General features: G+C 44.8%; 1 protein-coding gene across 1 annotated transcript in view; it reads right to left on the bottom strand.

The window, feature by feature from the left end:
* LOC126184961 (katanin p60 ATPase-containing subunit A-like 1) overlaps nucleotides 1-25,964 on the bottom strand; it is a 193,369-nt gene that overhangs the window by 118,138 nt on the left and 49,267 nt on the right. Inside the window, exon 2 of the mRNA XM_049927655.1 lies at nucleotides 25,259-25,473. Coding sequence (XP_049783612.1) covers nucleotides 25,259-25,473 — 215 coding nt within the window. The remainder of the gene's footprint in view (nucleotides 1-25,258; nucleotides 25,474-25,964) is intronic.

Raw genomic sequence — 25,964 nt, 5'->3', positions numbered from 1 at the left:
GAAGGAATAAACGGTAGCCAGTTAGGGAAGGTGGATGTTTGTCAGTGACGGGTCGTCTTTTACGCGACTGTTTACCGGCCTTGACACGAAAGGAAAACAAAACCGGACGAGTCGTGCTGCGGGGAGGTCGTGTCTAATTCTAGTGGATGGTGCACTGACGTCTGTTTGTGTGAGCACAGTCCGTATTTTAACGAAGTTAAGGCGTTAATGCGCAGAAGTACTATCACCATAAGTGGTGACAATATCTTTGCTGGTATTAAAGCGTATATGCGACTTAATGAAGCTGTAAGAAGCCTTACGATAAGAACCATGGCAATGTGCTTACTACTCTAGCTATGAACAAACATTTCGCCATATTGCCGTTGCCATCTTACTTGGAGAAAATCTAGTAAAATCATGGAACGAAGACATCAAGAAAAGCATCATTTCATGCAGTTTTGAGGACTGACGATATAGTTCTCTGTATTATGAAATGAATTTTGTATTGTACAACGTGTCATACAACGGCACAGGATGGTGAGAAATAGTCTGGAAAGCTTTTAAGGGTGTTGCAGGGTAGGTTATGCTGGAAAACATTCGATACTTTGCGACGTATCCAAGTTAATTAGCGTTGGGGTTAGCCAGTCAGGACGTTGAGCGTGCAAATTCAAGCGGCTCGCAACAGTGTCGCCAAACATGTTCTTCGTTTGGTTTTCCAAAACTAAAAAGGAGAGAGATACAAAACTTGGACGTGGGATGGTAGAAAGTATCGAACCCGAACCAAAGGCTCTCCAGTCTCGTGCGATATCATCTATGGCATGAGAATAACTGACACCAATTGTATCTGGCGGGCCTCTTGAATTTGCACGTGCAGCGTCTTGATTGGCTAACTTCAATGTTATTTAACTCAGAAACGGTGCAATGTGTCGAATTTTCTTTCTTAACAATTATTTCTTAGCACAACCTAGCTTGCAACACCCTTACAAGTTTTCAGACTGTTTCTGACTACCCTGTAGAACAACAAACTTGTTTATGCATCCTTGGTTCCTTCTCAGACCCAGCGAGTTTCCAGACGACGAAAGGAAACGATCCTACGTGGTTCTGGACGCAGTAGAGGGGGCAGTGCAGTCGTCGCCATCGAACCGTGACTACTTCAGGCAGAGAATGGAAAATTAACTAAGTGTCTATTGTGACAGTATTTAATGCATTCAATAAGATTTTCCCTCTGATTAAATACACTCTCATTATCATATATCAGTTACAATGGAAAGCATATTAAATGTGCAATTAATCACTTGCAAAAGACAGCACATTTTGTTTAAACATGGCTTACCTTTTTCAGCAACATTAAGTAAATAGGACATTCGAGTAGCTTTAATGGCTACCTTAAAAGTCAATATAAAGGAACCACGACGGTACTATTTGACTTTTAGTATATTTTTCTTTTGGTTGTAGCAAGCAACAGAAACGGTGAGAAACAAAGGATAGATGTGAGAAACAAACCGGCATTCAGAGTATCCATCATATTCTCCCAACAAAATATTGTCATCCAAAATCTTTTCAAGAGAAACCCAAATAATGATGTATATTATTATAATCAGACCAATATTACTCCATGGGGCAGAAACATGGGAAACAGATAAGAATGCAGAGAGAAAATTAAATGTTTAAAAAAATCCTGTGAAAAATATTTGGACCAATTTATGAGTCAGAAGAATGGCAAAGGGAGCTCAAAGAAATAAATAATTAACCAGATGTTGTTGCCGAAACCAAGACAAGGAGACTGAGATGAGCCGCTCACGTCTATGGAGGAGAGGAGGGATAAAGATTGAGAGACGTATTAGAGACGAAACCCGAAGGACGTTGACCCTTAGGCAAATAGAAAGTGCCCAAGGATCTTCAGGAGCAGGGGAAAAAGATGCCAAGGACAGGACTCTGTGGAGGAGGCTACTTGATGAGGTCAATAACCGACTGTAGTTTGTCGGGGCCAAGAAAGTAAGAGTACAGTAAGAAAGTGTGACGTCATTTTGTAGACTGAATGTACTGACCTCATAACGATATTGTACTCTCGGCATGTTTAGAAGGCTGAGTAATAAGAGTTGTTTCTTTTAAGTGAAATATATACGAATTTTAGAGTCAGATCAATTACGGAATTGAGAGTGCTCCAAGTGGTATGATTCAACGCATAGATTCTAACGAGGTCTTAAACAATATACAGTGCTTGGCGGAAGAGCAATGGAAACATCGCGTAATAAAAGCCACATAATAATTAACGAAGTCCGAATAGGGAATAAAAGCCAGGCACTAGTACACAGTGTCGATGATAAGCCATGGTTTCATCAATATGTCTGATAAAAAAGGAAAAAAAAAAACGAACACCGTCCGAACATGCCTTAAGGCTCAACGGCACCAACCGGCTGCCGTGTCATCCTCAGCCCTTAGGCGTCACCGGATGTGGATACGGAGGAGCATGTGGTCAGCACACCGCTCTCTCGGCCGTTTCAGTTTTCGTGACCGGTTGGCTTCACAAGGGCTGAGTACACCCCGCTTGCCAACAGCCAGACTACAAAGCCATCATTAGAACCACAAAGGTTCCTCTCTTCATGCTAAATAGAGGAGTATACGACCAACCTGCAAGCTGATGCCATTGGTTCTTTAAGGTACCAACGTGTTTTCTGAGGAAATCATAAAAAATGGTTCAAATGGCTCTGAGCACTATGCGACTTAACTTCTGAAGTCATCAGTCGCCTAGAACTTAGAACCAATTAAACCTAACTAACCTAAGGACATCACACACATCCATGCCCGAGGCAGGATTCGAACCTGCAACCGTAGCGGGCGCTCGATTCCAGACTGTAGCGCCTAGAACCGCCTGGCCACTCCGGCCGGCAGGAAATTATATATAACACACATTTAAAATTTCTTAATGTATGGAATTAATTGTAAAAGTGTGCATTCTAAAGAAGGAGATCCGTCATACAAAGCTGAGACACACAGTGCTCTCATGTCAACAACGTAGCCTACCAAGTGAGTTGTGTTGCAATGACTAATTGGTGTAATGATCACCAATTGCTTGCGATGCCCTGTGGCACTGGATGTGCTAGACAGATGGGAGGTAACAGAGGTGTAGCCACATTTAGTTCCTACAAAACGAATTACATAAATAACGTAATCATTGTTTACGACACAGAAAACTCCAAACGGAAAGCTTAAGCTGAAATCAAAATGGAGACACTTCACACAAAAACTGCTCTTTTTACTTCTCCTACGGTACTTGTATTTTTGTAGCTTACTGGCGTGTAAATTCTGTCCGTAGGTTTTGCTGAACAAATTAAATATTGACGTCTTCATAGAATGTTGCAGTACTCTTTTATTGAAGAAGGAGCGTCTTTTCTATTGGTAGTATGATAGGTGCGGTGACTGTACGGAGAACGGCAGAGCTACGCTACACCCAGAGCAACGTGGGCTGATTAGCGGACTCCACTTCAAGAGGAATCTCGCGTCTGTATTGACAGAGACTTGGTAAATGCACGCGAAGGCATTATTAGTCTCATATTTGATAAGATGTTAACGTAATTTCGTGGATACAATCTACTTGTAATGCTTTTCTCGCGTTGCGATCTTTGTAGGAGAGTGACAATGCATTCCCTCCAAGTGAGAGAGCTGAACGTCAGCAACTGCGTCTGTCTTATGTGTCATTATCGGATGGGTGGGATTCTGGGACTGACAGTAATCGTATCAGACAAGTGGCAAACTTATGCGTTGTTTCCGTTCTTATCTTTTCTTCTGCATCAACGTCCCATTTTAAGCAAGAAATTAAATCGTGTACAGTTAAAAAAAATTGTGTATTTACTTCTACTGTCATACTTAAGTATTCTTCACTGACGTGTATTTTAAATTACCGTATAATAATATAAGTACCTAGGTAGAGAAGCTGTTCAGCCCGAAGGAGTAGATGAAATTATGTCAAACTTGGAAACTAGATTCAATGCCTGAATATTCAAAAGCACGCCTGTACGCGCATCCTCCGTCCCTCTGCACACCTACAAAAGGTCGTCGCGTTGTGTGTATCTGCCAACATTAGCTTTCATGTGATCGTCGGATTCTCAGCTGGTATCACATAGCAACGCAGTGACCTCGATAACTGCATCAGTTCTTGGATAAGTCATTTATTAGGCATCTCTACACCCACTTCTGGTAGTATGTAGTCTGAGGATTGAGCTTTGTGCCAGACAAGGAAGACACTCGATTCGTATTTGGTAGGAACTATGTTCAAATCTCCGTCTGGCTACCCAGATTTAGGTTTTCCATGCCGTTCCTAAGCAAATTAGAGTGAAAGCCTGGGTAGCCCCTTTCCTTCCTCGACATTCATCTGAGCTAACTTACCCTCTTTAAGAACTTTGTCGCCAGTATTTTATGTTCTAATCTTCCCTTCAGTAGTCTGGGGTGACGCAGATGATAGCTATTTCGACCGTATGGAGCGGGAGCAAATTAAAATACTCGCTTTAAGACACAAGGTGTTGATTTCTATGAGAAATCTGAAACACAACAAAACCAAAGTGTCCTCTATCCGTATACCTTAGCATAAGGGATGATCAAAAAGTTTCCGTTCGAAGGCCACACTAACCTCTTGCCTACATGTCGGTGCTTATGTAACCGCGTCGGCATCGCGCTTGGTTGCGTATGCTACAACAACGCTCTCAAACTGAATCTTTTTGATCGCCCCATATACAATGCTTCAGCTTTACAAGGTAGCCCAAACTGTGAGCGAACTAACATTGATATTCGGTAGTGTAATTTCATTATTTTTTGTTTAAGAGTCACACAACAAGGATGAAAACCAAAAGAAAAGACCAGTGAAAATCACCAACAATGAAAATTCGGAAGAGATAGGACAAAAATTTAACTTTCTTAGCACTCGGGACAACAAAAAATATTGAAATGTATGTGAAATCTTATGAGACTTAACTGCTAAGGTCATCAGTTCCTAAGCTTACACACTACTTAACGTAAATTATCCTAAGGACAAACACACACACCCATGTCCGAGGGAGGACTCGAACCTCCGCCGGGACCAGCCACTCGGGACAACACATCCTCTATTTGTAGATAAATAAAAATCTAATCAATGATGATTTTTACTTGAATGTATGTACGAGGGTCGTTCAATAAGTAATGAAACACATTTTTTTTTCTGAAAGAAGCTTAGTTATATTTCGGATTCCAATACACTATATTTCTCCCTACTCTTTTGGCTACAGAACCCTATTTTTCAACACAATATCCGTTCAGTGCTACAGCCTTACATCAGCTTACTGGGGGGGCCTGTTTGCCCGCATGGTACCACTCTACTGGTCGACGTCGGAGCCAACATATTGCTGCAGCCATAACCTATTCAACACCCCGCACTGCTTCCTGCGGAGTGTATCCTTCATTGGGCCGAACAGATGGAAGTCGGATGGTGCGGGCTGTAGGGTGTATGAGGAAGAACAGACCAATGAAGTTTTATGAGCTCCTTTCGGGTGCGCGGACTTACGTGAGGCCTTGCGTTGTAAGGAGCAGAAGTTCGTTTGCATTTTTGTGACGACGAACACGCTGAAGTTGTTTCTTCAATTTCCTGAGGGTAGCACAATACAATTCAGAGTTGATCATTGTACGATGAGGGAGGATATCAAACAAAATAACAACTTCATAGTCGCCATGACTTTACCGGCTAACGGTGCCGCTTTGAACTTTTTGTTCGGAGGAGAGGTGGTGTTGCGCCACTCATTGGATTGCCGTTTTCCTTCCGATTGGAAGTGATGAACCTACGTTTCATCGCCTGTGATGACGTTTGACAAAAACTCGTCACGATCAGCCTCCTAACGCGCACGAATTTCCACACGGATGGTGCTTCGTTGGTCTTTATGGTCTTCTGTTAGGCGACGAGGAATCCAGTGGGCACACTCCTTTGAGTAGCCCAAATGGTGGGCGACTGTGTCAGCACTACTAACAGAGACGTCCAGTTGAGCAGCGAGGTATTTGACTGTGATCTGTCAGTCACCTCTAGTGAGAATGTCCGCACGTTCCAACAGTGCACGAGTCACAGATGTGTGTGGCCGGCCGGTACGCGGGAGATCAGACAGGTGTGCGCGATTTTGTTGCGGTGATGACAGACGCCTTGCCCAACGACTCACAGTGCTTTTGTTCACTGCTAGGGTGCAAGCGTCTATGAATATCTGCGATGCTCTGGTCTTCCACCAAAATAAACTCAAAACAGTTCTCTGCTTGGAACGCACCTCCGTTTGAGACGCCTGTTTGAAGGCTACATACAGCGCCGCCAATAATTGGAACTTCATGAAACTACAGGGGCCGAAGCGTGAACATTCCACTGTGTCCCGCAACAAATTCCGTATTTTTTGAACTGACACTGGCCAAGAAAAAAATGTATTGCATCACTTATTGAACGCCCCTCGAATCACTATGAACCAGCAGCCCAGTGTGAGAGCAACGTTTTATGTAGAAAATGCCTTGGAGGGAAGTTCACACGCTATATGGACAGGTGAATGGGTTCGAGGCCTCCCCATCGTGGATTGCTAGAAAACTGGAATGACCTTTCGATATGTTGTACTGTGCATGGGTCTTGCAGATGGGCCCATTTTACGATGTTGGAAGCAATGGTTCAGAAAAAGCGAGCGCCAAACATCGGAAAGCAGATGCAGAGATAAGCGGAGAAATGTTCAAATGGCTCTAAGCACTATGGGACTTAGCAGCTGAGGTCATCAGCCCCTAGACTTAGAACTACTTAAACCTAACTAACCTAAGGACATCATAAACATCCATGCCCGAGGCAGGATTTGAACCTGCTACCGTAGCAGCAGCGCGGTTCCGGACTGAAGCGCCTAGAACCGCTCGTCCAAAGCGGCCGGCTTGCGGAGAAGTATCTCTCAGGATGTGAGTGGGTTGTGTCCCACCTTTTTTTGATAGTACCACACTTTCGAAGAACCAGGTCCGGTGTGTGGCACACGACTAACTACCATGCCAGCCACCTTGGCTATTCATTCAAGGCATCTTAACCATCTGCTGAAGACATCTTGCAACCTGTAACTTTACAAATTTTGGGCTTACTATTTTCGGTTATGTTTTTGCAAGACAACAGCCAAAAGTACACATCTGCGATATCAGAGAAGTTGCTGCAAGTCAGAGACAACATACCACGAGCAGCAGCGTCATCTGGTCTCTGACAAGAGAAAATGCATGAAATAAAACGGGATGCGTGCTACAGGACGCAAGTCTTCCGTGAAACGGACCGCCATTAACGACAAAATATCCTCCAGAAGCTGATCGCATATGTGATTCAGGTACTTGATGAGTGAAGTAGTCCACTACCTCTTTTATTGAATGAAACACAAAAACATATACAGCTAATTAATTACGCTTTTTAGCATAAATAACAATAGGTTATCACCGAGTGTTCAACAGTTCGGGCACCTAGAAGGCAAAACTGTTGGATTCAACTCGAAGTCTAGACAAGATATGTACTAGTCCATAATCCAGATATCGCCGTAATACTTCGCTGTGGTAAGGTAAGTAGTCAGAAGCACAGTACACACGAGAGTGGAAGACGTATTGGTGAGATAAAACTCACAGAAGTTCCATGTGGCATAATTCCCGTTTGACTTCAGACTGGGCTATCTGTGGATTATTATAATTCTCTCAGTTCATGACGTAAAAAGGTTTTGTTGCTCTCCCTGTGTCGTCTTCAACACTGGGATATTGCAGTACAACCGGATTATGATCGGAGCTTAACTAATGAATCACAGAAGCTGCAGCCAGCAAATTATGTTGTGAATTGCGAGGAATGTTAGTCGGTTGGTCAGGCGCCATGACAATAATACCAGTGCGGAGCTCAACAAACTGACGAAATTCTATGCTACACGTGTTCGCAGTATTACCGCCCTACTCTTCATATTTCGCTTGAGGCCCCAGCTGCTATCATATGTCCCCCCTAGGAGACGCTGAAGGGCCGTTTTTCTAGGAGGGGTAAGAGGAGGATTTGTTGGCCACTATGATGTGGACTGTGGTGTGTCCAAAAGCGATTCCGGCATCAATATGGGGAGTCTGGGGAGGACTGAGTATCTTAAAGTGGCGTCGATATTTTCATCAGGACGGTCTCGCCGCCACCTCAACGGCCATCGCGGTCGACCCGATGCAATGCGTGGTTATGGATGGTCACTCTGTCAGTGTCAGTCATGCGCGGCTCAGAAAGGCACGCCACATCAATTCCGTTGCGACGAAGCAAGTGCTCCAATTCATACTTCTTGTCAGAAACGCTAGTGGAAATCCAGTTTAGGGTACGGAATGCCCTCAATCTAACCTGAGCCATCACTGAAGAAAGTTATGACAGCGTCAGCCACAATGACGACCTAGGAAAACTTGTCAGTGAGGGCCCGTAGTTTCGTGATGGTTTGCGTCGGAACTCGGGGATATTGAATTCTTTAAACAAATCTTTGATTTATTTCAGGGTTCCTGCGAATTCTGAGGGTATTTGCAGCTGGTAGTGGGCCCCGGAGTTGTGTCGTTTTGAGAACGGTGGGGTGGGGAAGCAGTTTCGGCGTTAAATCCGCTGCGGACTCGTTCTGGCCGCTGCTGCTGACTGGTGACAGTTCATTAAAGCGGGAAACTGTTCGGGGGTTGAGGTGTACATAGTTAGGCGTGTTGCAGTGGTGAGTGTGTCTTGCACGGAGCTGCAGTACCGGTATGACGTCAACTTTCCAATATTTTAACGTAATTTGGCACTGGCTATAATGTGCTCGATGTGCTTCGCCACATGGCACTCACGTTTGCTGAGTTATTCCTCAGTGTGACACATTTTCGAGACAGGTGATTCCCAGCGTACTTTACGCACGCTGGTTTCACATGACACTGCTGTGCGTCATGATAAAATACCTCAGAGCGTTAGCACTGCGTGGGACCTTCAGATTCCTCGTAGTTCATAACTGTCACCTTAAGGCGCAATAAGTTGGTAGATCGACAAGTTCTTGTGTTTGTTCAATTAGGTCGCCAGGAACCGGAGCTGCCTAATCCTGCCTTCATTTGGACGTTCAGTGGTGGACACTTGGTCATGACTTTCACGCTGTCTACGGTGAAGTTCTTGGGAAGCGCTGCCACTATGGCTCTGTTTTCAGATCTGTCAGGCCGGATGTCACGGACGACCACCTGAATCTTGTATTTCTGTCCAGTAGGATATACACTCCTGGAAATTGAAATAAGAACACCGTGAATTCATTGTCCCAGGAAGGGGAAACTTTATTGACACGTTCCTGGGGTCAGATACATCACATGATCACACTGACAGAACCACAGGCACATAGACACAGGCAACAGAGCATGCACAGTGTCGGCACTAGTACAGTGTATATCCACCTTTCGCAGCAATGCAGGCTGCTATTCTCCCATGGAGACGATCGTAGAGATGCTGGATGTAGTCCTGTGGAACGGCTTGCCATGCCATTTCCACCTGGCGCCTCAGTTGGACCAGCGTTCGTGCTGGACGTGCAGACCGCGTGAGACGACGCTTCATCCAGTCCCAAACATGCTCAATGGGGGACAGATCCGGAGATCTTGCTGGCCAGGGTAGTTGACTTACACCTTCTAGAGCACGTTGGGTGGCACGGGATACATGCGGACGTGCATTGTCCTGTTGGAACAGCAAGTTCCCTTGCCAGTCTAGGAATGGTAGAACGATGGGTTCGATGACGGTTTGGATGTACCGTGCACTATTCAGTGTCCCCTCGACGATCACCAGTGGTGTACGGCCAGTGTAGGAGATCGCTCCCCACACCATGATGCCGGGTGTTGGCCCTGTGTGCCTCGGTCGTATGCAGTTCTGATTGTGGCGCTCACCTGCACGGCGCCAAACACGCATACGACCATCATTGGCACCAAGGCAGAAGCGACTCTCATCGCTGAAGACGACACGTCTCCATTCGTCCCTCCATTCACGCCTGTCGCGACACCACTGGAGGCGGGCTGCACGATGTTGGGGCGTGAGCGGAAGACGGCCTAACGGTGTGCGGGACCGTAGCCCAGCTTCATGGAGACGGTTGCGAATGGTCCTCGCCGATACCCCAGGAGCAACAGTGTCCCTAATTTGCTGGGAAGTGGCGGTGCGGTCCCCTACGGCACTGCGTAGGATCCTACGGTCTTGGCGTTCATCCGTGCGTCGCTGCGGTCCGGTCCCAGGTCGACGGGCACGTGCACCTTCCGCCGACCACTGGCGACAACATCGATGTACTGTGGAGACCTCACGCCCCACGTGTTGAGCAATTCGGCGGTACGTCCACCCGGCCTCCCGCATGCCCACTATACGCCCTCGCTCAAAGTCCGTCAACTGCACATACGGTTCACGTCCACGCTGTCGCGGCATGCTACCAGTGTTAAAGACTGCGATGGAGCTCCGTATGCCACGGCAAACTGGCTGACACTGACGGCGGCGGTGCACAAATGCTGCGCAGCTAGCGCCATTCGACGGCCAACACCGCGGTTCCTGGTGTGTCCGCTGTGCCGTGCGTGTGATCATTGCTTGTACAGCCCTCTCGCAGTGTCCGGAGCAAGTATGGTGGGTCTGACACACCGGTGTCAATGTGTTCTTTTTTCCATTTCCAGGAGTGTATGTAGAATTAGAAACTTTGTTTCCCAAAACCTTGGAGAAGGAATATATTGTCTTTCAAGGTGCCTGCCGGAAACCTAAAAGTTTTAGGTTTGAACGCTGTCTTCAGCTGACCAGTGAGGCCAGTGGGTAGCTCACTGAGTTCCTCGTAGTTGCTGGTCGTGCATACGACAGGTGGTGGTAGCCTCCCAATGGCCGTCTTTTATCATATCTCTTCGTTAATTCACTCCTCAGCAAGCAGTAATAACTAGTTGCTGGTCGGGACGTTGTCAGTCATCTGAGGAGTGTCCTATGCGCCCATGTTGTCGTCAGAGTCTTCTGAGTCAGACTCTTCTATTCCCTGGGTGCCAGCGTATCGATTTCACTCCACCCTCTCTTACTGAATAATTTCGCGCGCTTTGTGCTTAATGTGCTCTCTAGTCCTGTAACGAACGCGGTAAACAAAGTTTCTGTAGTGTTCAGCGAGTGATTCATGATGGGCGCTACGCAGGTACGAGACCAATGATTTATCACCTGTTATCCTTAGAGCTACTTCAAGGTAGGTTTTATGTGTTTAATACACGCATTGTTCATTCTTTCTCACATGTTATTCGAGAGAGGAATGATCGTATTCGGAGAATTCGGCATGGAGTGCATGGAACAAACACCGCATCTAAAAAAGAAAATAGCGACAGCTCAAGGAATAAAAGTTATTTTGTCATCTTGCCACTGAATTGTCTGCAAAGAAAGAGGGCGGTAATGACTATTTTAAAAAAAAACATGCATCTATGATTGCTTTGTAGTCCATATTTAAAAAAAGAAAATCATGACTGACAGTAGAAAAAAGTTTTTTGTAAAAAAATATTACATTTCTTTCCAAACACTGGAGTCGGTATCTATCATTAACCCTCGTCACTTTTCCATGTGTTGACCTGTGATCTTGCAATGTAAATCACTTAAATATGTTAGCCGGTCTGTGTGACCGAGCGGTTCTAGGCGCTACAGACTGGAACCGCACGACCGCTACGGAAACACAGTGGAGTTTGAGCCTGGCGGAATAACTACATTTAATGGTAGTTCATTTGAAAACGTTGTAAACTTACAGTTGTACATAAAAAAATACGTGGAGTGCATTAACAATGTTTACTTGTACGTCTATATGAGCAGACATTAATAAAGAGTGGAAGCCATCTTAAATTAATTCGAAATAAATTCACTGATTGCAAATATCTTGGCACTGGCTGTGTTAGGTATAGACTTACTATCTGTTAGTGAGATATAAAAACTTTTGCCGGACAAGGACTCGAACCTGCTTATCGCGAAAAGTCGCCTTAACCACTATGGCTATCCACGCACGCCTCCCGAACGGACCCATACTTCCATATGTCCGCTATCTATATCCCTATGACATTGTCCTGTACATTCATCACTTAATGCTCTCAGCTTTACTCAGTATTCCCGCACCGGTGAGAACGAGACTGTGAGGAATCGAGACCCTTGCGATCACAGTGGCATGTAATATTTACTTTCGTGTCTGGATGAACAGACGTTAATGACGACTTACAGCCGTCCGAAATTAATTAGAAAGCCTAGCATCAGCTGTGCCTCATAGACCGACTCAAACTTTCACTGTATAGGGATGCAGACAGTGTGACATATGGAAGTTTATGTCGGTCCGCGAAGTGTGCATTGATAGCTGAAGCTGCTAAGGCGACCGCTCGTCATCATTGGGAAATTCGAGTTCGAGCGCCGGTCCAGCATAAATTCTCTTACAGGAAAAAAATTAGATACGTATTACAATTCGGGATCTGATTACTGGTTGGAAAAAGAATGAGAAGATTCTCATGTAGATTAAATTGTAATTTAAAAATTAGCTGGACATTATCAAAATTACGCCAAAAAGATGAAGGAAGAAGTGTTTCTTGTATGTAAATATGTATGTAACAATTAAAAAAGATTTTGTACAAGAATATTTGTTTTCATATTCAATACACTATCAAGAATGGGTTGGTTTCTTTGACACCGAGTTGAGATTCAGATTCCCCCACCAAAGTTGTGTACCTACAAAATATTTGCAAGAACACTCCTTCTTCTTCTTCTTCTTCACCATTATCATTTTCTTCCAAATAACTACTCAGGAAAACTTTAGCCAACACAATGATAGCTGTCAAAGCTACCCCTTGCACACAATAAAAGTGCACATTACATCCACACGAACTTCCTGTCGCATTATACATTCCATCATGTCACTGAATGCTGATCAGTTAACTGACATATTCTGTCTATGGCAAAATACAAAGCTTCATATACCCTTCCCAGGTCACATTAAATTTTATTTAATCATATACAACGTTGGGCGACATCCATGCGATCGTTTAGTTGGCGTCACGGATTTTCTAAACAAACTCCAATGATAGACATTACAAGAGTGGCGTTGTGTTTCACAGAAAGGTTTACTGTAGAAAATCCGACAGAGTATGTTCGGAGAAAAATGTATTATTTCCTGCCACATACATCTCGTGGGATGTTCACAAAGAGGAAATCAGAGGATTCAAATTCAAATTGCTCTGAGCACTCTGGGACTTAACTTCTGAGGTCATCAAACCCCTAGAACTTAGAACTACTTAAACCTAACCAACCTAAGAACATCACACACGTCCATGCCCGATGCAGGATTCGAACCTGCGACCGTAGTGTTCGCGCGGTTCCAGACTGTAGCGCCTAGAACCGCTCGGCCACTTCGGCCGGCGGAATCAGAGGAATTAGAGATAATACTAAGGCTTACCTACAATCATTCTTTTCATGCACCATTCGGAAATGGAACGGGGATGGGGTTAAATGATAGAGGTAGCAGAAGTTCCGTTTCTGGAACGAAATGTAAGTAATGGATTTGTTTCTAATATAACTGTATTATAAAGTCAGTCACGATTTTATTTTTTAAACACCGCCCGTGTTTCGACTGTCAGTGGTGATTGTGATGCATTCCATGCTGTCTTCTTCAAATATAACCATTCCACTCTTGAACAGTACACGAGAAAAAATAAACAATGCATGATGGAATTGCTCTGCATTTCATTATTGCTTACTGTTATAGTCCTTTGTAATATACAATTGTTTAATATGTGTTGCACATTATGTGTGTTCAGTAATGATAAATTGTAATAGAATTACACATGACAGTGACCAAAGTTGGAGTCACTATGGTTGAACGCAGTGCGTGGCAACGATGTCTTCAGCAAAACCACTTTTTCAGCATCACTCGCTCACCGTTTCATTGTAATAATTATTAATTATTAGGAAAGCAGGTTACCAGGGACCGAGGGACCGAGGGACATGATGGGGGCAGATATAATGCACAACTGGTTCTGGGAGTGGGGTGGGGAGTGGAGGCGCTTCATGTGTTAATTCAGGCTACAACCAGCAGCAGCTACCCTCGCGATGTGTTCCCGCCAGTGCGCTCTTAGTTGCATAATATACATCTGCTGTAGGTCCTTCACACAATCAGTGATAGTTAAAACACCACTGCTTGCATGTCCAAGGAGGTAGTGGTAACTGTTAAATCTAGAACCAGGGGACTATCAGTGTAATACTGCTACATATATGTTGAAGGGACTCGGAGAAACATTCCGAATGTTTTAAATAAATAGATTATGCAATATGAAAAGTATGTTTCTCCGATTTTTTAAAAATTTCCTGCCTTTTTTACAGCACTGGCGTGTTTTGAACGTATCACTGCTACACACATATCTGGAGGGACCTAGAAACAATGAACAGTCCGTTTCATATTGAAGCTATCCCACTCGTATTTGTTTAATCTTCCGCTGTTTTTACATTCGGTGACGTCCATTTTGATGTCAAAATGTCAGACTTTTCTTGGGCAGCCGTGTTTGAATCCTACAGCCATATTGGGTAAGAAATTGTCGTGATAAGGACGATAAATTATAGGAGCAAGAAATGCAGTAGTTCTAATAAGGTAATAAATTATAGCAACAGCCATAATAGTCTGTGCTATAAATTAAATCCTAAGTATACACCAACATATGCAGTCCAACCCATAGGATAACACACCGTATTCGTAAGTTAGATCCTCAATAAACGCAGGATAACAGCACAAGCAACCTACAGGGAAAAGGGGAAGAAGGTGGCGGGGGGGGGGGGGGGGAGGGGGCGGGGGGAATGAGAGGGGGGCAGATAGTAATGATACGAGGGGCGTTTGAAAAGTCCTTGCAAAATCCGAGAGATGGCACCACCGGCGTATATCGAGGTCATGTTTAGCTAGTAGCATCTTTGGAAAGAACGCACACCAAGTTTCAGCCATATTGGTCTATTTCTGTGTGTTTGGCATTCGTGTGAATCAAGGAAGTCGAGCGATAGTCAAAAAATGGACGAAAAAGAATTTCGTGTGGTGATTAAACATTACAAAACGACACAGGAGACTAAGGAGAAGCTTGATAAACATTACGGTGTCTCTGCACCTTCGATTAGAACAGTTTATAAGTGGTTTCAAAATTTTCGGAGTGGCCATATGGGCACAAGTGATGTTGAACGCTCTGAACGCCCCATGGAGGTTACGACTCCAGAAATCATTGATAAAATCCATGATATAGTGATGGATGACAAAAGAGTTAAGGTGCCTGAGATTGCTAGTGCTGTGGGCATCTCGAATGAACGGGTACATAATATTTTTCATAAACATTTGGACATGAGAAAGCTATCCGCAAGATGGGTTCTGCGATTGCTCACGCTTGACCAAAAACGGAATCGTGTGAAGTGTTGCAAGGATGGTTTGCAACTGTTCAGGAAGAATCTGCGGGACTTTAAGTATCGTTTCGACAGTGTGGATGAAACCTCGTACTCCTGAGACCAAACAACAATCTAAACAATGGATTTACCAAGGGAGAATCTGCACCAAAAAAGGCGAAGACAATTCCTTCGGCCGGAAAGATTATGGCTACTGTCTTTTGGGATTCACAAGGGATAATCCTCATCGACTATCTGGAAAAGGGTAAAACTATTACAGGTGCATATTATTCGTCGTTATTGGACCGTTTGAAAACCGAGCTGAAAGAAAAACGCAGGCGATTGGACCGCAAAAAAGTCCTTTTCCATCATGAGAATGCATCAGCACACACCTCAGCAGTTATGGTCGCAAAATTAATGGAAATAGGATTCTAACTCGTTTCACATCCCCCCCTATTCTCCAGACTTGGCTCCATCGGACTACTATTTGTTCCCCAATTTGAAGAAATGGCTGGCGGGACAAAGATTTTATTCAAATGAGGAGGTGATTGCAGCAACTAATAGCTATTTTGCAGACTTGGACAATTTCTATTATTCGAAAGGGATCAACAAATTAGAACAGCGTTGGACAAAGTGTATAAGTCTAAAAAGAGACTATGTCGAAAAATAGAAAAGGTTTACCCCAAACACGTAAGTAGTTTTTATTTTTGCATGGACTTTTCAAACGCCCCTTGTAGGTCATAATCATTGCCCAGGACCCTCTCAGTCAAGTTTGATTGTGATGTCATAGTGTTGGCCGTACTGCATCCGCCATATTGAGTCACAAATTATCCCAATTGGGTAATAAATATCAGCGATAAGGTAATAAACTGTAGTGACAAGGATAATTAATTGGGTAATATATTACATTCTAAATAAACACCAACATTTGTCCTTCAGCCCATAAGATACACTCCAGGGTAATAAATTAGGTCCGAAATAAACAATGGATAACAGCCCAAGTGGCATAGAGGGGTGGTGGTGGGGGTTTGGAGTAGGGAAGGAGTGAACTAAGAGCGATAGTTCATAAATCTTTGGCCACATACCCTCTTAGCCACCGTAATTGAGGCAGAGTCACCAGCTTCAAAAGTGGTGGGGTTTGCTGCCAGTGAACCTGGTTGCCCTTTCGTTAGTACCTGCAAGGAGGTTTCCAGAGCAGAGCCAGTCGCTCAGAACTAACGACACAAGCGGGTAACCAGGTAGTGCCACGGGCTGTGGTATGCTGGTTTCCTACACTCAAACCCCATTTTACACCAGCGACTTTCCCGCCACAAACGACTACTCATTGTTGGTGCGCATTCTGTGCTTGCGTGTAAATCAGCAGCCAGCCAAGTAGGGAGCGGAACAGTGACGTCAGTGACCCACTGCCTGTGCCTAGTGTGGAGCTATGAAATCTTGAGTATGCTGCAGACTTTGCATGCGCAGAACAGATTATGTCGTCGTCTGCTATCATCAGGAGTTAAGGGAGGCAGACCAGGGTGACGCTCGATTTGGAACCGATGTACACGTTCCTTTTTTTCCAACTAAAAACAAACAAATTACCAAACTGACTTTAGACATTTATTGTACACCCTTAAGATTGTTTTCTGTCTTTTTAAGTAAAAGATTTGCGCCCAAAAGACACTACACGACATCGACGAAAAATCTTCGCAGAGTGCGAAGGCGGCTGGTGGGAGCTCTGAACGCCACAATTTTCGACCTAGAACAAAATTTCAAAAACTGCTTTGAAACTGATGATATTGTCTAACTAATACGTACGGATATTTTAAATGGTTTTTAACAAAATGGCTTGACTCTGAAGTACAAGTCAATGTTTTGGGAAAAGAATCGTTATAAAAATGCTGGCGCCCGATAGCGTCCCAGTTGGCTTTAATCTGATTCAGATAAGCCGAATTTTATGACCAAGACATCAACGTGAGCTCACAATCATGCTCCTCAAACCATTGCAGCACGATTCTGGCCTTCTGACACGGACTGTTATCCTGCTGGAAGATGCCATCGCTGTTGAGAAAGACATCAAGCATAAGGAGTTACAGGTGGTCCCCAATAATGTTCATGCAGTCCTGATATGTCATGGTGCCTTCGATTACTACCGCAGGTCCCATGGAAGCCCAGGCGAATCTCCCCCATGCCATAATACTACTCAGACTGGCCTGCGTTCGTGGTGCGCTGCATGTTTCGAGCAGCAGAGCGCCTGGATGACGGCGTATCTGATCACGACCATCGACTTGGTTTATCAATAAATGGGATTTATCCGACCAGGCGACACAGTTCCACTGACCCGCTGCCCAGTCACGATGATCCCGTGCCCACTGTAATCATAACCGGCGATGTTGTCGGGTCAACGTGGGAGCACGTAGGGGTCCTCTGCTGCGGAACATCACTGTGCGCCGAATGCTGTGCTCCAAAACACTTGTGCCTGCACCAGCACTGCACTCTGTAGTTAGATCTGCCACAGATCGCCGCCTATCCTGCTTTAGAGAGCGGGCAAGCCTGCGATCCCTATGTTCCGTGATGAGGTACTGACGTTTATTAATTTACGTTATTATTTACGCATTGTCTAGGCTTTTTTTTGTACACATATTGTAAAACGTATTGTCATCTACTTGTGGTTTCATCATTCTTCAACCACTTTCCATAGATGGTCACGGCAGTAGCAAGCGAAAAGCCGACTAGCTTCACCGTTTACTAGATGCTCGCTCACGGGCACTGGGCCAAAACAATCTGGTTTTTGTCAAAGTCGCTTAAGTCAGCGGATTTCCGCATTTGCGCTACTTATCGTCGCTAGAATGATTCCCCATTCGTTACTGCTCTGCTCATATACACTATGTGATCAAAAGTATCCGGACAACCCCAAAAACGTACGTTTTTCATATTAGGTGCATTGTGCTGCCACCTACTGGCAGGTACTCCATATCAGAGACCTCAGCAGCCATTAGACATCGTGAGAGCGGAGAATGGGGCGCTCTGTGGACCTCGCGGACTTCGAGCGTGGTCAGGTGATTGGGTGTCAGTTGTGCCATACGTCTGTACGCGAGATTTCCACACTCCTAAACACCCCTAGGTCCACTTTTTCAGATGTGATAGTGAAGTGGAAACGTGAAGCGACACGTACAGCACAAAACCGTGAAAATGATGGTCCCTCGCAACGTCACTGTCACCGTGCAGGTGCCAAACTGCACAGCAGGCAGCTCTGACAACGCACGAATTTTGGTGCTGCCGTGTAAACGAAAATGGTCACTCGTGACGGACGAGACAGAGTACAGGATAAAACGTCCGAGTTGTTGCAGTAGACTCACTTGCCACAAGTTCTCAATTGAGACAAGAAGTTGTTCGTGTAAAATGGGCTCAAGGTGAAACAAGAAGGTTGCCTCACAGGGGCAGTGGACGAAAGCAGGTCGGTAAGATCGGAGCGAGTTGGCACCCTTGGCCCTTCAAATTGCGCAAATGGAACTACACTCGTCAGGACACCGCCAGAGACCAAAATTACACAACTGACAATGTACAAAAACGCAACAGGCAAATAAAACAACCACGAAAGCATGACAGACGTGCTCGAAAAATGTTACACAGCGTGGCAAACAAGCCCTACGGCAGCAACAACGACATCGAGCTCGTGAGGCCTCACAACACACACGCTTTGTACCACAGATGATGGGTATCTGGCGGCGGAATGCGTGTCCGGCACTCGTGAAGCCGAGCCAAGTCCGCTGAAGCGGGCAGTGGCGCTGCCGTGGTCGTGAGCAGCGCACTCGTGTCGACGAACGCTTATCCGGTGCGAACTCTGGCCGCCGCGCCGGGCTCTAGATGAACCGGCGCGGCCTTTCAATCTATCGCGCGATAGAACACAGCAATGAGCATGTTTCATACCGGTCGACACGCTGACTAACACTAAAATGGGCTAGGGGGAGATTAGCAGTCGGATGTGCACAGTCGTGAGATTACGATGGAATCTCAAATACCACATTCATCTTCAGTCATGCGATGTAGTATAAGGGGCAGTTGTATGAAAATGAGGCAGATGGATAAAAGTAAGTAAAGTGTTCATTATTTCAGATGTAATCGCCATAACTGTTATCACTTTGCCGTCCGCACGTCTCTTATAAATTTATTCGCTTGGTGCCGGCCGCGCTAATTCGGATTGGCTTGTCGCCGGCCACTTGTCACCTTTCCGTTAATGACAAGCTTCAAACACATTGATTTTTGCGAGCTTTAATTTTTCCGGAAATCGTCCATTTTGCTGCATCGTTCCACAAACTCGAATTTTCTTTTCAAGTAACTTCTCTGCAAGTTCTACACTGTTATAATAATTATCTATGTAGAGGTGATGCCACTTTCCATAAGAAGGTGTCAATAGTTCCATCATTGTTTGTCCAGCGCCGGAACATATCTTGAATGAGGAAATGTATCCCTTACTCGAATCACACAGCATCCGAAAGCCATATTTGGTAATTTTCGACGGTTTGTAAACTTTAAAATTTAACTGTCCACGCCATGGTTTCATGCCTTCATCAATTGAGATGTTTTGACGTAGATTAAACGTTTCTTTAAACTTTATGGCAAAATAATCAGTTACGAATTGCACTTTGAAAAGCCGGTCGGCATTATTCGGTTTATTGTTGTTGTCGGAAAAATGTAAAAATGGTAATATTTGTCTGAATCGTTTTGCGAAATATCGGTGTGTCTATCAACGAAGTTCTGGCCCCATAACGTCGAGAAATTTGGCATTTTTTAAAATCCAGTTTCCTTCTATTGAAATTTTGACTGTAATACTTACTGGGTTCGTTGCTAATATATTCAAACAGATCGTTCCCAATACATAATTCTACGATATCCACCACGCTCTGTGTGTCTTTGGGAAACATGTGTGGACCCGGAGATCCTTCAAATTTGTTATTGGTCCTCAGAAAATTCTTCCGAATCAGATGGCAACCGTAGCGTTCGCCGAGTTCTTCTCGGTCGTATTTCACTATCTATCTTCTGACGCTTTTGCTTCACTTTCATATTTTTGGTATCCAATGTCTTCTTCCAAATCACTCCGGAACGTCAGACAAGACGTCCGCGCATTCATCGTAAGTAATCGTATCGTGTCTTTCGTCTGCCATGATGAAAGTGCACAAGTACTTATAAAAACAAAAAACTCGATGACGTGTGTAACTTATTGTTACCTAAACAAAACACCAACAGAATGAAAATGATACTTAAGTGCTGTCACCGGCCACTGCGCGATAATATGCTCACGACCCCACTGTGATGTCACCGGCCTCTCGGCGATACTATGCACACGACACCACTGTGGGGTCGCCGGTCTTTGACGGCTATTTCGCGCACGACACCACTGTGGCATCACCGGTATCCTTCTGCGAGGCAAGGGTGTCACTACCTTCTTGGAAAAGTGTTTGCGGTTGCCTACAAAATGATGATTGTACCCATCCGTGCACCTCTTCGTCCGAAGCAAATCTACAGCCACGAGTATCGTTATTCAGGGTTCCAAAAAAATGGTTCAAATGGCTCTGAGCACTATGGGACTTAACATCTGAGGTCATCAGTCCCCTATAACTTAGAACTACTTAAACATAACTAACCTATGGACATCACACACATCCAAGCCCGAGGCAGGATTCGAACCTGCGACCGTAGCGGTCGCGCGGTTCCAGACTGAAGCGCCTAGAACCCGTCGGCCACTGCGGACGGCGGTTCCAAAAATCTGGAAGTCGTATGGGGAGGGATCGGGACTGTATGGGGTACGTGTAAGAGATTCCCAGCGGAACGACTGCAATGTAGTCAACACAACCTGTCAACAAAATGCCCGCCCTCACGTTTCGACTACGCTGCAGAAGTTTCACTCGGATGCCCTTACACGTTCTGCATAGAGTCCCAATCTCTCCCCATGCGATATCCATATAATTTTGGTGCCCTGAAGTAAGATACTAGTGGCAGTCGATTTGCTTCGGACGAAGAGGTACAAGCCCGGGTAAATTCACGGTTCCGCAAGCAAGCGCAAACTTTTTTCCGTGAAGGCACTGACCGTCTTGTCTCACAGTGGGATAAATGCATTAACAATTATGGCGATTACTTTTGAAATAATGAAGAGTTTTCTTCCTTTTTTCCCATCTGTCTAGTTTTCATTTGTCTGCGCGTTATACAAATGCAAGAATGTGGTCAAACCCCAAGTTCTGTCAAGAATCCAGGAAAACTGACCAATAGTAATATCTGAGTCGTTCAATGTATGTTGAAATCCGACCGGAAACTTGTAAGATTCGTGGCAAACGCAGGCCACGGATTTGTCATTTGGAAGCGGAGCCAGCACTCCCACCACCCAGCCTGGTGTAAGTCCTTTCAGCCTGACTCTATTTCGGCGGCTCATGTGTCAATGTTGACACTGATTCACGCAGCATGTCACGCGCCTTGGCTCCAATTGCAGACCTCTCCATTCAAGAAAAGTTACCGGAAATGAAGCTCCTACGTAACTTTCTAGTAACAATCAGCAACACTAACGATTAGAGAAAGACGGTTACAGCACATAAAATAAGGATCGTGAAACTAAAGAACTGACGTGCATCAAAACTATGTAAACCGTAGCCTACGGAGTAGGCTGCGACAGGATTCGTGATTTCCTGTCAGAAAGGTCACATTCGTAATAATAGACGGAAAGTCATAGAGTAAAACAGAAGTATATCCGGCGTTCCCCAAGGAAGTGTTATAGGCCCTCTATTGTTCCTGGTCTATATTAACGACATAGGGGACAATCTGAGTAGCCGTCTTAGATTGTTTCCAGATGATGCTGTCATTTACCGTCTTGTAAAGTCATCAGATGATCAAAAATACAAGCAAAATAATTTACATAAGATATCTGTATGGTGCGAAAAGTGGCAATTGACCCTGAATAAAGAAAAGTGTGAAGTTATTCACATGAGTACTAAAAGAAATCCGCTAAATTTCGATTACCCGATAAGTCACACAAATCTTAAGGCTGTAAATTCAGACAAATACTTAGGGATTACAATTACAAATAACCTAAATTGGAACGATCACATAGATAATATTGTGGGTAGAGCAAACCAAAGACTGCGATTCATAAGCAGAACACTTAGAAGATGCAACAGGTATACTAAAGAGACTGCTTACACCACGCTTGTCCACCCTATTCTGCAGTATTGCTGTGCTGCGTGGGATCCGCATCAGGTGGGACTGACGGATGAAATCGAAAAAGTACAAAGAAGTACAGCTCGTTTTATATAACCGCGAAATAAGGGAGATGATACAGACATGATACGTGAATTGAAGTGGCAATCATTAAAACAAAGGCGTTTTTCGTTGCTACGGGATTTTCTCATGAAATGTGAATCACCAGTTTTCTCCTCCGATTGCGAAAACATTCTGTTGCCACCCACCTACATAGGGAGAAATGATCATCACGATAAAATAAGAGAAATCAGGGCTCACACAGAAAAATTTAAGTGCTCGTTTTTCCCACGTGCCGTTCGCGAGTGGAATGGTAGAGAGACAGCTTGAAGGTGGTTCCTCTGCCAGGCACTTTACTGTGAATAGCAGAGTAATCACGTAGATGTAGATGTAAATGACGTCACTGATGGAGTATGGATTTTTCAGCTAGTACCAGTCCAACGATGGTTTTTAGTCAAGTTAGTTCTCGCTACTGGAGTATCTTGTTCGCTGAGAGAAATATCGTAGTTGAGACACTATGGTATGTAAATGCGTTCTGGTTTTTTTTCAGCTGATGATAACCCCTCGGATCCTGAATTACGAAGATTTTGAGGTAATACTGAACAGCTGTCTGCTTCTCACACTGTGGAAACCAACTGGAAGTGGCTGATGCCCTCTTCACTGGACTGGTGGGTCGGATGATCGAGTTAAAAGTCTCAGCTCAGATTTAGATTTTCCGTGGTTTCGTCCTAGCAAGTGGGATAGATGCTTCACTACGGCCGGAACAGCATCCCCCTCACGATATTGCCACAATTTTTGTGGTATCGATAGCTACGATGTGACGGCTTAGGTACAAGTTCTTAGGTTGGCACTACGAGAGCGGGCGAACAACGCCGACCACAGCGCTCTCTAGCCGACGATGTGGAGCTCGACGAGCGCCGCTCCACATTCAGCCCATTTGATTACGAGCAGACGACCTAGCAAGATTGTTTCTATTGCATAGTGGGCGAGCCACTACAGATTTTGCCTTTGAAACTTCTAGTCGATGTTAGCTTTGATTGATGTACGGCTTCGCACCTACGTGCTCATCTCAGCCAAAGTTAAGTAACAATTTAAGTATTCATATTCTTCCTATAGTAAAGGTGCTTTAAATTTACACGCAGTACCGAAGTACTTCACCCTTTCCTGCTCCTACTCGCGTCCTTTACTCTCGGCCTTTTTTGCAGAAGCAGTTCACAGGAGCAGATCCACGCGCTGGAGCAGATACAAAATTTTTAATGAACTCGAAGGCGGCGGATCACAAGCGCTCACCTTCTTATCGTTTATTCCAGCATACTATCATTCATAGAGCGAAGACTGTGACTGGAGATTTCATGAAACATGTTCCAGGGAAAACAAATGGCCAACTCATAGCTGTAGTATCAACATTCACTATAAAACAAATGGCCAACTCATAGCTGTAGTATCAACATTCACTATTTGAGCAAAAGTATACGGTTACCCTTATATAATACGGAACTTACTACTGGATGTCACGTGAGGCGGATCCGCCAGTACAAACGGAGATGTGGAGTGTGTTGTCAGTAGAGGAGTAGTAACGGCAGAATGGGTCGGTCAGGAGAGCTTAGTGACTTCGAACATGGACTGTATAGTGTCACCTAAGTAATGAATCCATCACGGATATTTCGGCCGTTCTAAAGCTTCACAAGTCGACTGGTGATGCGATTGTGAAGTGGAAATGCAAAGGAACAACAACAGCTAAACCAAGACCATGCAGACTCAATGTATCGACCAACAGGGACCGAGTCCCCAACAGGAACCGTCGAGCACTGGGGTAGGCTGATTGTAAAAAGTCGTGTGAAATCAGTGGTAAAAATTACTCATGAATCTCAGTCCATCTAGCACAATGACTGCATAAGGAGTCGAAAAGAATGGGGTACTCTGATGGAATAATTCCTGTTAAGTCACAAATTTCTATAGTCAGCGCAAAGAGACACTTGAGATGATGTAAAGTGCGACGCCACTGAAGAGTGGGTTGTTGGAAACGAGTGATTTTGAATGATGAATCACGCTACACCCATCGAGAATCCGATAGAGAGGTTTTAGTTTGTTGAGTACCTACAGAACGTTGCTTGCCATGATATGTAGTGCCTACGGCGAAATACGGTTACAGATGACCGTATGGGTGCATTTTTCGTGGTTAGGATGTGGTTTCCTTACTGCACTTAAGAAAGGGCTGTACTGCGTACAGCAGAGAAACACTTCGGACACAATCCTGGTTTATATCAGCGGGACAATGCTCCCTGTCGTAAAGCAGAATCTGTGAGATAATGTTTTGTGGCCAATAATATGCCTAAAATGGAGTGGCCTGCTTAGAGTGCCGGCACGAACGCAAAGAAAAACCTTTAGCGTGAGTCAGAACGTCAACTTTACTCCAGACCCCAGAATCCAACATCACTACCATCTCTGGTTTCAGCTCTCGAGGAAGAATGCCATTCCTCCACAGTCATTGAGACACGTCATTGAACGTGTCCCCAGCAGAACTGAAGTCGTTATAAAGGCGAAGGAAGCACGCACCCCTTATTAACGTCCACTAATAGGTGTCTGGATACTTTTGATCATATAGTGTATGTAAATATTGTACGGTACCCGTTGACAAACCGCCACAGCCACAAAGTGAGGGTAGGCGGTTTGCGGGCGACTGACCTGTGGCGGGTGACTTGTTCCTGTGCAGGCGGGCGCGTGGGCGGTGAGCGGGCTGCGGGTGCTGCGTGGCGGCTGTCCGGCGCTGTGGCTGCGGGGGAGGCGCGTGCGGCTGCCAGCGCGTCGTCGTCATCTTGGTGAAGGCGAACGGCTCCAGCAGCGTCATCGCGTCCATCATCCGCGTCACCTGGTGCAGCGCAGAGTGCGACGACCTCGGGCTGCAACACAGAACGCAGTCGGCTAAATGCGTACTGCCGATCTCTGCCTATCACGTGTTAGCATTGCCAGAGGGAACGTTTGCTGTAAACTCGGACAACGAATGCACAATAAAAATCTCTACCAGTTCCATTATTTATATGACTGAACATCTCCTGTAACAGAAGTAATATCGTATGGGAAAGACGTGGAATCTATTGTTTCTTGAGGAGACCTCAAGTTGCGGTAATAAGTTACACGTATAAAAGACAGAGCTATTTATATCGCGATAATATAGACAAATGGTGATGCCAATTGGCACGGGTACAAAATGGAACTGTTGCTTTGAAATAAAAATACCCCACTTGGCGACAGTAAGTGATACGTACGCAAGACAATGTCTGTTGTTTGTACGGGGTGATCCAAACGTCAGTTAAAATTAGAAAGTTCAATACTTCACATGGAAATGTAGACAGAGAGGTAAAAATATACATACATGCTTGAAATTAGATGG

This window comes from Schistocerca cancellata, chromosome 4 (genome assembly GCF_023864275.1).
Source record: "Schistocerca cancellata isolate TAMUIC-IGC-003103 chromosome 4, iqSchCanc2.1, whole genome shotgun sequence".
NCBI lineage: Eukaryota > Metazoa > Arthropoda > Insecta > Orthoptera > Acrididae > Schistocerca > Schistocerca cancellata.
The sequence above is the reverse complement of the archived record's forward strand: the minus strand, read 5'-3'. Positions and strand labels throughout refer to the sequence as shown.